We start from the raw sequence: 12,347 nt of genomic DNA on the forward strand, positions 1-12,347 counted from the left end.
GGGGGGGAGGTCAGTTACATGAGGTTGCCAGACAGTAACCAATTTAAATTCTTGCCTCTGGCATTGATTAAGAGCTTCTAGAGATAAGACCATCCCCCCCTCCTTCCTGGCACAGAGAGGGAGGCATCTTCACAGATAGAGGTTTCCCTTAGAAATGTAAATGTTTCCCAACAAAGGGGCAAACAAATTCCACTCCTTGGAGCCTGAATCTCATCTGTAATTTTAAAACTAACCAGCCTAAAAATCCTCATAAGCCATTTTGAAATTAAGCAGCCTAAAAATCCTCATCAACATCAGAAGGGTTTTTTTCTTATTATTGTTCATTAATTAGCAAGTGGTTTTCAAGCATCTCTGTCCTCTCCCTGTCTAATTCCCCACTTACCTCTACAAGTACATTTTCCAATAGTCCCTAGTAAAAGTGGGTGGAGGAGGAAGCCAATGTATGGAGCTGTGGCCTTGTAACTCGTTTAGCTTCAAATTTATTTTTAAACTTACTTAAGATTATCTCAGGAAATACATACGTTTATATTGGTTCCAAAATATGTGTATGAGCACTCTCACCTTTTTAAAGGGCCATTAGGTCCTCTATTGAAAGCATGGGGGGGGGGGGGCAAACCTGTTCCTTAAAATGGCAATACCCAAGCATAATGAACCTCAGTAGCGCGAATGGTATTAGACGAAAAGTCCTTAGCGGTAGAAAGCACAGGAATCTCTCCTCTCTGTGACCTTTGGGCAAGTCACGCAACTTTTGGATTTATTTTCTGTAAAATGAGAATAACTCATTTATCATTTAAGCGTAAATGAAATAATGTAAGTAGAAGTACTCTGAGAAATAACAATGCCGGTTTATTTGCACCGGGACGCCGAGCAGCCGGCTTCCCCTCACAGTGCGGTTACCCCCAGTTTCCCTAGCTTCGGGCCAGCCTCTCGGGAAACCTGAGGCGGCGGCGCCTCGTCTCCATGGCAACCGTTCCAGGCCCCGCCCCCACCCCACCCCACCCGGAGGACCGGAAGCAGCTTCCAGCCGGACGCTTCCCCCGGCTTCTCCCGGATAACGCGAGGTCGTCCTTCCTGGCTCGGAGGTGAGAGCCGAGGGCTCTTCTGCGCCGCCAGGCTGCAGGGAGAAGCGTCCGTCACTCGATGGGTGGGGAAGGGTGGCCGCGCACCTCCGCGCCGCCTCACCGCAGCCCACCTCGCCCTCCGGGCGCCCGCACACCCCTCTCGCTGCCCCTGCCCGCCGCCCCCTCCTCACGCGCCCGGCCCTGCCCCGCGGCCCCCACCTCGTCCCCGCACCTCCCTGCCTCACACTGCGCGTCACGCTCCCCTTCCCCGCGTCCTCCCCAGCGCATCCCTGGGGCGAGCCCACTCCCGTCCACCCCGCCGCGCCGCGCCACCCCCTCCATGCCCGCGCGCCTCTCGCGGTCTCGCGGTGTTTGCTTCCCGCCCGGGAGGGGAGGGGGGCGATGAGGGGAGCGGGCGCTGTGGGGGCGTGGGGGACAGGGGTCCCGGGACTTCTGGAGGTTCGGCCAGCTCCAGGAGGGGTTTCGGAGTGAGAGTCGGTCCTCCCCGGAAAGACGCGGCTCTGGTGCTCTGCGGAAGCCCCCCTCCAGGCACCCGGTTCCCTGGAGCCCCCCGCGCCGCGTCGGGGGTTCGTCTCGTGGGGGCCGAGAGCAGCGGTGGGGGTCGGCTCCTGGTCCTGGGGAGGTGGAGGGCGTTCCGCGTGCGCTTCTCTCCTGGGGCTTCCGAGGCCTTTTTAGCTTGGGGGCCCTCGATGGTACGCCCGCAGACGGCCCCACGCTTGGCCGCAACCCTTCCCGCCGCTCTGGTCTGGACCCCAGACTCTGTTCCGGCCCGGGCTCGTCTGGGTCTGCTGCCCCTTCTCTGCGCGGGGGCGCCTGCCTCCCTCCTGAGCGCGCAGCCCGTGGATAGTGGGCATGGCCGGGGTTCAGACTCCAGCCTGCCGCTTTGCCCATCGGCCCGTCCCCGGAGCTTTGCCGGGGCAGGTTCCTCCTCTACAACGGGGGGCTGAAAATAACCTTACAGGGCTTTCGTGAGGATTTAAATGAGTTTATGTTTATTAAGATGTTTAGAACAGTGCTTGGCACAGAGGAAGTTCTCTGTGTGTCAGCTGTTATCATTTGCATCGTAGCGCATCACTGTCTAAAGTTGTATCATTTCTTGGGTAACATTGTTTTCTCTCCCCTGGTAGAGTATAAGCTCTGTGAAGCCACAGGCTTTGTTCAGGTCACGGCGGTATCTTCAGTGCCTAGACCAGTGCTTGGTGGAGTGGGGGCGGGGGGGGCGGAGTGGTAGGCTACATAAAGAGGAAAAAATAGGGACACATAAAAGACTTTAAATTAGTCTTCAGTTAACTGTTTATACTCAGTAAATAGTAGTAGTACTCAGTAAAATGGTACTAAGAAAAGTGTCTTCCGGCCCCCTTCCTGCTAACAAGCCAATGATACTTGGAGAAATTGTTGCCCTTGTGCATCATTATGTTGCCAGTGGCATTGTGAATTGATAATCTTTTCTGTAATTTATTCGATAATATAGCAAGACAGAATTTGCCACTGTCCTTGGACCTAAATAAGGCAAGGCCTTGGGACATGCTTGAAGGAAATAATTGGAAAGGAGAAAAATAGCATATTCATGAAGATGTGCCTCCCAAAGTTATTTCTAATAGTAAAAATCAGAAACAACCTAAATATCCTACAATAAAGATAGAGTTAAGTAAGTAATAGAGATGTTACAGATAGGAAGTAGAAATGAGTATGAAAACCTGGAAATACATTAAGATGGAGCAATATGTGATTACTTTTTTTTTTTTTTGAGGAAGATTAGCCCTGAGCTAACATCTGCTACCAATCCTCCTCTTTTTGCTGAGGAAGACTGGCCCTGAGCTAACATCCATGACCATCTTCCTCTACTTCATATGTGGGATGCTGCCACAGCATGGCTTGACAAGCAGTATGTAGGTCTGAACCAGGGATCTGAACTAGCGAACCCCAGGCCACCGAAGTGGAATGTAAGAACTTAACCACTGCACAACAGGCCTGGCCCCTGATTACTTTTTCTTTTGAGTGGTTCCCTTAATGTCAAAATAATACTGTTTTAACAATTAGTAAATGTTTAAAAAATCCACACCTAAGTACCTCTCTCATGGGACTATTTCTTAGTGCTCTTTGCAGCAGGCTAGATAAAATTAATTGGCTCTCTGAACCTGCTCCAGAGTCATAGCTTTTCTCTGGCTTCCCTTGTTTCTATTCTCCAGAGCTCCTATGCAGTCCTGGCTGATCTCTTATTGTGATCTTTACTCAGCCTCTTGGGCATGGTTTTCAGAATAAATTAGGAATTACTCATGCTTATGAATTAATGTGTCTTAGCTCTTTGATTCTCTTAAAGAGATTCTCTTAATGTTAGATTAAGGACAATACTTTCTGTGCAGTCTTATGTCTCTAATCTTAGTTGTATTGTTCTGAGAAGCATTTGTCTTTGTCTTGTTTCCGCTTGTTTCCTTAGTCGGATTTAAGGAGCGTCTGTAAGGAGAGCTGCGCCTCCTTGAAGATTAAAGCCTACTGGTCCTGAGCTGTTTCCAGTCCAAATGTCTGCGAAATTGAGAGCGTCATTAAAACTTCATCCACAAACTGTAGAGGAGCCTGACAGCATTCTGGTCGTGAAGATGGAAGAGGAAGAGCAGACGTGTGATGTGGACTCCAGCCTCCCCTGGAGCAGCCGCTGCAGCCCAGACACCTTCCGCCAGCGGTTCAGGCAGTTTGGCTACCAGGAGTCCCCTGGTCCCCGGGAGGCTCTGAGCCAGCTCCGGCAGCTTTGCCGTCAGTGGCTGAGGCCAGAGGTGCACACTAAGGAGCAGATCCTGGAGCTGCTGGTGCTGGAGCAGTTCCTGGCCATCCTGCCCGAGGAGCTGCAGGCCTGGCTGCGAGATCACCGACCAGAGGATGGAGAGGAAGCCGTGACTATGCTGGAGGACCTGGAGAAAGAGCTTGACGGGCCACCTGAGCAGGTAAGAGGGTGTCTGTGGGGTTGAGCGACCAGGCTGTCAGGAGCTCTGGTGCATTATTGGGGGTAGAGGTCCCAAATTGTACTCCCACTCAGCAGCACTGGACGGGTAGCATGGTGAAGGTACTCCCCACTCTGCCAGAAAGTAGAACGTGGCTCTACCTTTTCCTCCCTTTTCTGGTGTCCCACAGTGTTTTCTACATCGTTTCTTCTCTGTTAATTTATCCTCAAGTGCCAACCTGATTTCCCTTCTTCAGCCTCAGTTATGCCTGTTTCCAGGTTGTCTTTGGACGAAATGAGGACATGATTTCAGAGAAACTAGCACCTTGGGAAATCATCCAGGAGTCACCAAGTAGCCAGCTCAAGCCTGTGAAGAAGCAGCTTCACTCGTTAAGACAAAAGGGTGAGCAGCAGGACTCGGTTCATGGTGGGGAGCAAAGCGGCCTCTCCTTTTGGCGCACACATCTAGGCTGCTTTCTGCAAGTGGTCTCAACTCTCCCCTCCTGCCTTCTCTTCACTGTGGGAACTTCCACCGTTATGTGTCATGCTAATGAACATTCTCAGTATTTTGTTCTTGTTTGTCTCTCGTAGATTCTTATAAAATCTTCAGATTTTAAAAATTCTTAACATCATCTCCATCTGGATTTTCAAACCTTTTTTAAGCAGCATGACCCTTTTCTCAAATGAAATTTTATGTGGAGTTTAATATATAAAACAGAAAAACATTGGCACTCTGAAGCAGGAGCAAGCAGTCTCAGCCCATGAGGGCTCCAACTCGGCCTTGTCCCCACCTTGTGAGGGACCCCAAGGTTACAGTCTAACCTGGGTCTAACATTGGTCTACATGATGTGAGCAAGAAGGTAGAGAAGAGAGATTTAGAAAAGATTTCTCACTCTTATTTCACAAGTACCTGCTCCTAAGAGGCTTGTACTGGGCACTTAACACCTCCAGTCTAGCAGTTGTCTCAGTTTAACTAGGAGAAAAGTGGAAGTGTTTTCATACTCCCTCAGGATAAGGAGGGAAACCATCCCGGCCTCCGCATTTTTGTGTGGTGGTCACTACAGAAATCCAGGTCCTGGGCTCCTGCTGTTGGCAAGAACCACATTCTACCTCTGAATATCCCCACAGGGGCCTTTCCTACATTTTTTTTAAAGATGCATAGAAATTTGAAACAGAAAACAGAAGGCCCAGAATCTTGTAAAACTAGGCATAGCGAAGGAAAATCATGTGATAGGGTAACAGAACCATTTCCTAAGCCCGCTACATGATTTCTGTGGTACCAAGTCATGTCTTATCAAAGCTTCTGCAGATGACCTTGGTCTCCGTGCTGTCAGGTGCTGACTGTTGCCAGGATTTTGGTGGTAGTAATTAGACACTGACATGACTTTGGAGTTTGAACTATAAGAAATGAATTTGAGACAGAATTCTTACCATTTATAAAATGATTTCTATTTAAACCAGTAATGAGGTCATTCAAACTAGTACTATAAAATACACATAAGAGTAGAGGTATTTTGTAGAATACTCTACTATCCTTGATCTTTTGAGATGTCATTTATCCTAGCCTATAATCCTCCCCGCCTTTTCTTTTTCTTTTTTCCTAACTTCTATTTCTGACCTTGTTTGCCGTATTCCTTTTTAACCCCATGGCCTTTTTCATCTCCTTTCTTTGCTTAATTATCGATTCATTTGTCATATTAAACCGTTGTTTTGTTGATTGATGCTCTTGTACTGAATCTCGTTTATTTCCCACTGCCACATTTGATTCCTCTCCTTCGGTTGCTCCTCTGCTTCTCCAGTAATTCCTCATCCTTTAGGCCCTTTCTTTTCTTCCAAACTTTCCTCAGCTCTGACATATCTGTTTACCCAACTTACCATTGTACATTTTGCATAGACTTTTCACCTTTCTAGTTGACTGCCTCCTCAGAATATAAACCTTTCTCTTTTGCCTTAGGATCTTCTCGGTGTTTTCTGCCTTACCTTCTGCATCCTCCACACTGTGATGCTATTTTACAAACATGCTAGCTAATAAATAATTCATATATGTTTCATTTGGATCATCCTATTTCCCTTTTTGTCTTTCTAAATAGAGAACTGGTGACATTTGCTTTTCTGTATTATTTCAGATAAAGACACCAGAACTATAAATGTGAAATCAGCTTCGAGGCAAAAGACTTCTTCAGGCATAGAACTGCATTATGATGTTTCTAACACCCTTCATATGAATACTTCCCAGAGTTTCACATATAGAGGAACCTGTGAACAAGGTGGCAGGTTTGAAAGAAGACAGAGAAATCCTTCTAGAAAAAAACAACATAAATGTAATGAATGTGGCAAAATATTTAGTCAGAGCTCAGCCCTTATCCTCCATCAGAGAATCCACAGTGGAGAAAAACCTTACGTGTGTGATGTGTGTGCAAAGGCTTTTAGCCGAAGTGCAGTCCTGATTCAGCATCGAAGAATCCACACTGGGGAAAAACCCTACAAGTGTCACGAATGTGGAAAAGCCTTTAGTCAGAGCTCTAATCTTTTTAGACATAAAAAAGGACACACTAGAGGAAAGAGTCCCATCAGTATCCTGAGGGAATCAAAGCATTTACTCAGAGCTTTTTCAACAGGGGAGAGGACACAAGGCACAAACACCCCTTTAGAGTAAATTATTGGTTATAATGGGCACATTTCCTTTTGAGGGTCATCAGAGCCACAGGGGAGAATATAGACTATCTTATGTCAGCATTGTTTGCTTTTCTGCTTATCAACACAGTGTCAATTCAGATGTTTGAGATTCTAAAACTTAATTCAGATTTCCATCCCTAGGGCAGCTCTTGAAAAGATTCTCAGACATCTATTATTTCCATTATTAACACAAATAATGAACTAGTATATTCCTTTTTTAGACAAGTACATTTCCCTGTTGAGAAGGAATGTGTGAGTTACTCAGTATAAAAAATGGATATTGTTTTCCATTTCATCACTTGAGCATTGGAGTTCTCAGACCAAAGATTAAAGCACTTTTTAAAAAATTTCCTTTTGTTTTCTGTTACCAGATTCAAAATATGAGAATAGGATTGAGGCAGCCCAGTAGAATATGTTCCTCAAGACCTAGGCTGAAATGTCCAGGGTCATTGTTAGGAGGCAGGTGAGTAAAGGGACTTAATCTCTTATGAAACTTACAGGAGCCTACACATTAAACAGGGCTGTCTGGATGCTTATATAAGGTTGATGACTATCTCAATATAAAGAAAAAAGGGAGCTGAAGAAAAGACCGTCCAAACAAGACTGACTGATGTAACACGAATGTTGGCAGCATGGCATGTAATGGGGAAGCGTGCCACAGCTTACCTGGAAAAGAAAGCCCTTCATAGCTGGAGACTATCCTTCAGTGTTCTTCCCGGCCCCCTTTCTGGCAAAAATCAGCTGTCAGCATGTTTCAGGCCTCAGAAGACAGCCTTTTCAGGGTCTTATGCATTCTCAATGAGATCACTTTCCAGACAAGCTGTCATGTAGTGAGACCTTGGATTTTGATCCTCTTGTACTAATGAGGAAATCACTGAAGTTCAATTTAAAGAGTCCACCAAAGTTTTAGCCATATTTAATTCAGTCAGATTCCACGTTGAAGTATAAAATGACTGATTTGTATGTTATTAAAATTATTCTGCTGGTATAGGACATAATATTCCCTTTTCCAGGGCTTCTTGATAAAACTCTGTATGTATTGCAAGAATACATGTATTACTGGGTTTTCCATGGTGCCAGTTAGCCAACCTGGAAGCAAACATCAGAAGTGACAGTCCTTGGAAGGAGAAGGGAAGAAGGGGCTTATAGTGAACTTCTTTGATTGGGTTCCTCATGAAGTGTAAACATTTCATTATCAAAAATTCAGCCATCATCTAGTGCTTAGAGTAACTCCAGAAACAAATGTGGCATTACTGTGCTTTGCTTAGTACATTGATAAATAGAAGATGAGTAGGGGGAGAAGTAAATACAAATATTAGAGAATTTTCTGATAGTGATTATATTTTCTAGTTCTAGTAATATGCATATCTATTGAGTTTGGTATATTTTTAGTTATTAAAAATGAATGTAGGAGTCTTGATTTGGAGCTCATTCTCTAAAGAGGAACAAGCCATCTATTAAAGCAGCAAATGTCTCAGAGAGATGTGTATGTTGAATTACTGCTTAACTATGGAAAGAGTTTCTTAGGCGCTACATGAATAAAATGACAGAATCTAAATCAAGTGTTCTGAGGGAAGTGTCTGTTTACTTGGTGCTGCCGTAAACTTTGCAAGGTTGCATTCTCTTCATTGTGAATAGTTTGAACCTCCTCACCAGAAAGTCATGTGAATCATATCGTCTGAGTACTCATGAATCTAAAGGATGTTGCTGTGCACTTTGAGGTAGCTTTCACTTACATAGGTCTAACGAGTAGAAGGTGCTAGTTTATCTAAATAGAGAATTATTATGACTTGGGCTAACCTTGGTAAAAATTAGCATGATATTAGCACTCCCATCAGATTGGTTAATTTCCACACGTAGTAAATACTCCAAAATGAAATTGGTTATTTTTTTAAATGAATTTTACTTCAACTGGGCCTTTGCTATTGATAATCCTGTGTCCCTTCTTTACCTCTCTCCCATTCTCTTCAGAGACATGTTCCTCACTGTCCTTAAACTTTCCTGTATCAGGAATGCTTCTGGATGCAAAGTCTACATTTGGTGGCTTAAACAAATAAGACTTTGCAACAGGAAATCAGGAGGGTGAGTTGCTGCTGGCTCTCAGTCAGCAGCTGAAGAATGACTGGTCTGGCTGGTGTGTGTGCCCTTCTTTTGGTCTCATGCTTATTTTCTCAGATAGGCAAGAGAGCTGTCCTAGCTCCAAGATTGACAACTGGGGTCAAGTCAGGAAGAGAGGAAGCGGGGCTCTGGCCATGGCTGTCTCCTATACTAGGAAAAGTAAAAGTTTTCCAAGAAACCCCAGCAGAATTCAGCGCATGTTTCCTTGTTGCAAGTGTGTCTGGTAAGGCATGCGTTTTCAACCTCTAGAGGGAAAGCAGCAGGGAAGATGGGGATGGGGCACAATGTTGAGTCAGCCGACAGTGCTTGCCATAATCCTGACTACCTTCTTCATGGGCAGATGACTATCATTTTGCCTCTTGCATTATAGAAAAACCGATGACAACACTTAGAACCTTCTGCCACCAAATCTACCAGCTTATCTACACCTCATTCATACACTCTCCCTCTTTCAGGGAGAAATTTCCTTTCTCCCTCAGAATGAAAGAAGGGTCTCTCTGGTCCCTCACCATTTCTTCCCCTCTCTGAAGGTCCTTGGCTGCCATCAGTTATTCTCCCTCTTCTGTTTCTTCATCCTGCCTGCCTTCAGGATCTATCTCTTTAACATTTAAACATGCTTATGTGATCCACCCTCTAACTCTATGCTTTTCTAGCCTGTCCTTACAAAATTCAAGATGGTGGCTTATCCCTGAGTGAGGGGGAGCCAAATGGCCCTTAACTTTGCCCTCTTCATATGCATTCATTTCTTTCAACTAGAGTGTTCATCCTAAAACATAAATTTGATTATATCCCTTCCATGGGGACAAAACGTAGGCTTCCCATTGCTTTTAATGTAAAGTCAGACCTCCTAAACAAGGTTTTTGAGGCCCTTTATGGTCTGGCCACAGCTTACTTCAACTTTTATCTCTTGCCACTGCCTCCTTTGTGCTGAAGACATTCTGAATTATCAGAAGTCATCCTGCCTCTGGGTCCTTTACATGTGTTCTTTGTGAATTTTTATCCAGCATCTATACTTTAACTCCTCTGTGTTCTTCAGGTTTTAGCTTTGATATCACTTCTTCCAGGAAACCTACCCTAACACCCCAAGAGTAGGTTGGGGAGCACCACTACACCCTTCTTGGATCCCGTAGCAGTCTCTTACCCCTCGCATTGCAATTATCACACAAAATATTTTTAAAATATCAAACTGCAAATATGGCCCCAAGGAAGAGGAGGAAGATGAATGATACTCTGGGCACAAAGCAGTCATGAGGTAGCAAAAGAAAAAAATTAAAAAGCCTTTCTGATCCTGGGAATGGTGAGACAAAGAGAAGGTCAGACACAGTGTCCTTTCACCTTTTCATGGAACCTCTGCAGAAATTCTGGAGGGGATTGGGAGAGAACTTGAGAGGGGAGAGGGCTGGGCCCACTTGCCAGTGAGTGCGTTGGGAGAACAATTGCTCAACACTTCCTGTGCTCCAACTCTGGACTGTTGTAAGAATGGCAGTGCATTGTTGGGCAAAGCCTCTCCACCAGCTAACATGTGGCTTAGAAGATGTATAGCAATTCTCCGTGCCTGATGGGACCTTGGAAAATAGCTGATTGTACCAGCTGGAGAGGTGGGATCACTGCACAAAGTAACTGTGGATCCTGTAGCTAAGAGCTGCAGGACCCAGCAGGCCCAGGATCAGCTGGGAGTCTCAGCCACACCTTAGAGGGGTGGCTAGAACCAAAGTGGAGGCAAATCACCAAGAAGGGATACTGGCCTCCAGGCTAGCCAAAAGAACAGATCACTCGTTGCTGCAAATTTGGTGAGCAAGCACCACAGCTGTGCAGAATAGAGACCAGAGAAAATAAAGAGAACAGCAAGCCCATCTGAGACCCAATCCACGGCACCATCTCACCACAGGGAATGTAAACCCCGCTTCACAGACATCCAGATGGCAGAAAAGGGCGGACGGAGAAATAGCCATGTTAGGGAGTTGAACATAAAATGAGCTGAATAGTTTAATTCACCTCTTTCACCATCCCCATCCCCGACCTGGTGAGGTGGGGACTGAAGAAGCAAAAACATCCGTTATAAAAAATAAGCTCTATTTTCCTTTGCATGTTTGAGAAGCAATGTGATAACTTTGTACCCCACTAAACGGACATTATATCTGCTGTATTGACCCCACTATTTTTTTATGCTTCTTGAGAGCATGAGCTGCCTCATTCACTGATATTTCTCAAGCATCTGGTACAGTTCGTGACCCGTAATAGGCACTCAAATTCTTGTGGAATGAAAATATTTGCAAATCATATATCTGATAAGGGGTTAGTATCCAGAATATGTAAAGAACTACAACTCAACAAACAACTAGATTTTTAAAATGAGCAAATGGCTTGAATAAACATTTTTCCAAAGAAGATACACAAATAGTCTATAAGCACATAAAAAGATGTTCAACATTACTAATCATTGGGGAAATGCAAATCAAAACCACAGTGAGATATCACCTCACACCCATTAGGATGGCTATGATTAAAAATACAAAAACCGCCAAGTGTTGGCAAGGATGTGGAGAAATTGGAACAAGTGTGCATCGGTGATGGGAATGTAAAATGGTGCAGCCACTGGAAAACAGCTTGGTGATTCCTCAAAAAGCTAAACAGAATCACCATATCCAGCAATTCCACTCCTAGGTACATACCCAAAAGAATTGAAATCAGACAGATACTTGTACATTCATATTCATAGCAGCATCATTCACAATAGCCAAAAGGTGGAAGCAACACAAGTGTCCATCAATAGATCAATGGAGAAACCAAATGTCGTTTGTGCATACAATGGAATAATATTCAACTTTAAAAAGTGGTAAAATTCTGATACATTCCACAATATGGATGAACCTTGAAAACATTATGCTAAGTGAAATAAACCAAACACAAAAAGATATTGTATGATTTCTCTTATATGAGGTACCTAGAATAGGCAAATTAATAGAGACAAAGTAGAATAGTGGTTACAGGGCTGGGGGAAAGAGAAACAAGGAGTTGTTTAATGGATGTGGAGTTTCTGTTTGCCGTGATGAAAAAATTCTGGAAGTGGATAGTTGTGATGGTTGCACAACATTATGAATGTACTTAATGCCACTGATTTGTATACTTAAAAGTGGTTAATATGGTAAATTTTATGTATATTTTACCACAATTAAAAACAAAATGGAAATTATGTAATGGAAATTACTTTTATATAATCCTTGCCCTAATAACGTTTATATTCTAGCAAAAAAAGAAGAAGAAGAAGAAACCCTATAGAATGAATGTTGTTGAAAGGCAGAGGATCTGGAAGATAAAATCCAGATGAGTGTTTGGTGACACAAGGACTGAACTGAGCCCAAATAGTGTTCTCTTTGCCACTAACATTGAGGACAGGCAATGATGAGACTATCCCAGCAGCCCTAGGAGAGGATTCAAATAGACTATAAAAGCCACAAATCCTGGATGGCTAGTAAATAATATTAAAATTAGTTGCAATTTCCATCTTGGATTCAAAGTATTTCCTTGTATAAAGC

At 44.2% G+C, this 12,347-nt stretch overlaps 1 protein-coding gene across 3 annotated transcripts; it reads left to right on the top strand.

The window, feature by feature from the left end:
• The first annotated feature begins 988 nt into the window (after nt 1–988).
• ZNF396 (zinc finger protein 396) lies at nt 989–11,154 on the top strand. Of its 3 annotated transcripts, none has more exons than XM_046671323.1 (4): nt 989–1,082; nt 3,520–4,021; nt 4,297–4,444; nt 6,144–11,154. In XM_046671323.1, exons 2-4 carry the CDS (start codon nt 3,602–3,604, stop codon nt 6,671–6,673), a joined length of 1,098 nt encoding a protein of 365 aa, XP_046527279.1. In that variant the 5' UTR covers nt 989–1,082; nt 3,520–3,601; the 3' UTR covers nt 6,674–11,154. The 3 variants fall into 3 exon arrangements, with proteins under 3 accessions (XP_046527279.1, XP_046527282.1, XP_046527280.1); XM_046671326.1 differs by having other exon boundaries at nt 4,297–4,420; nt 6,144–11,152; XM_046671324.1 differs by lacking the exon at nt 989–1,082 and adding an exon at nt 1,546–1,648.
• Nucleotides 11,155–12,347: the final 1,193 nt, after the last annotated feature.

This window comes from Equus quagga, chromosome 9, assembly GCF_021613505.1.
Source record: "Equus quagga isolate Etosha38 chromosome 9, UCLA_HA_Equagga_1.0, whole genome shotgun sequence".
In the NCBI taxonomy this organism is placed as follows: Eukaryota; Metazoa; Chordata; class Mammalia; order Perissodactyla; family Equidae; genus Equus; species Equus quagga.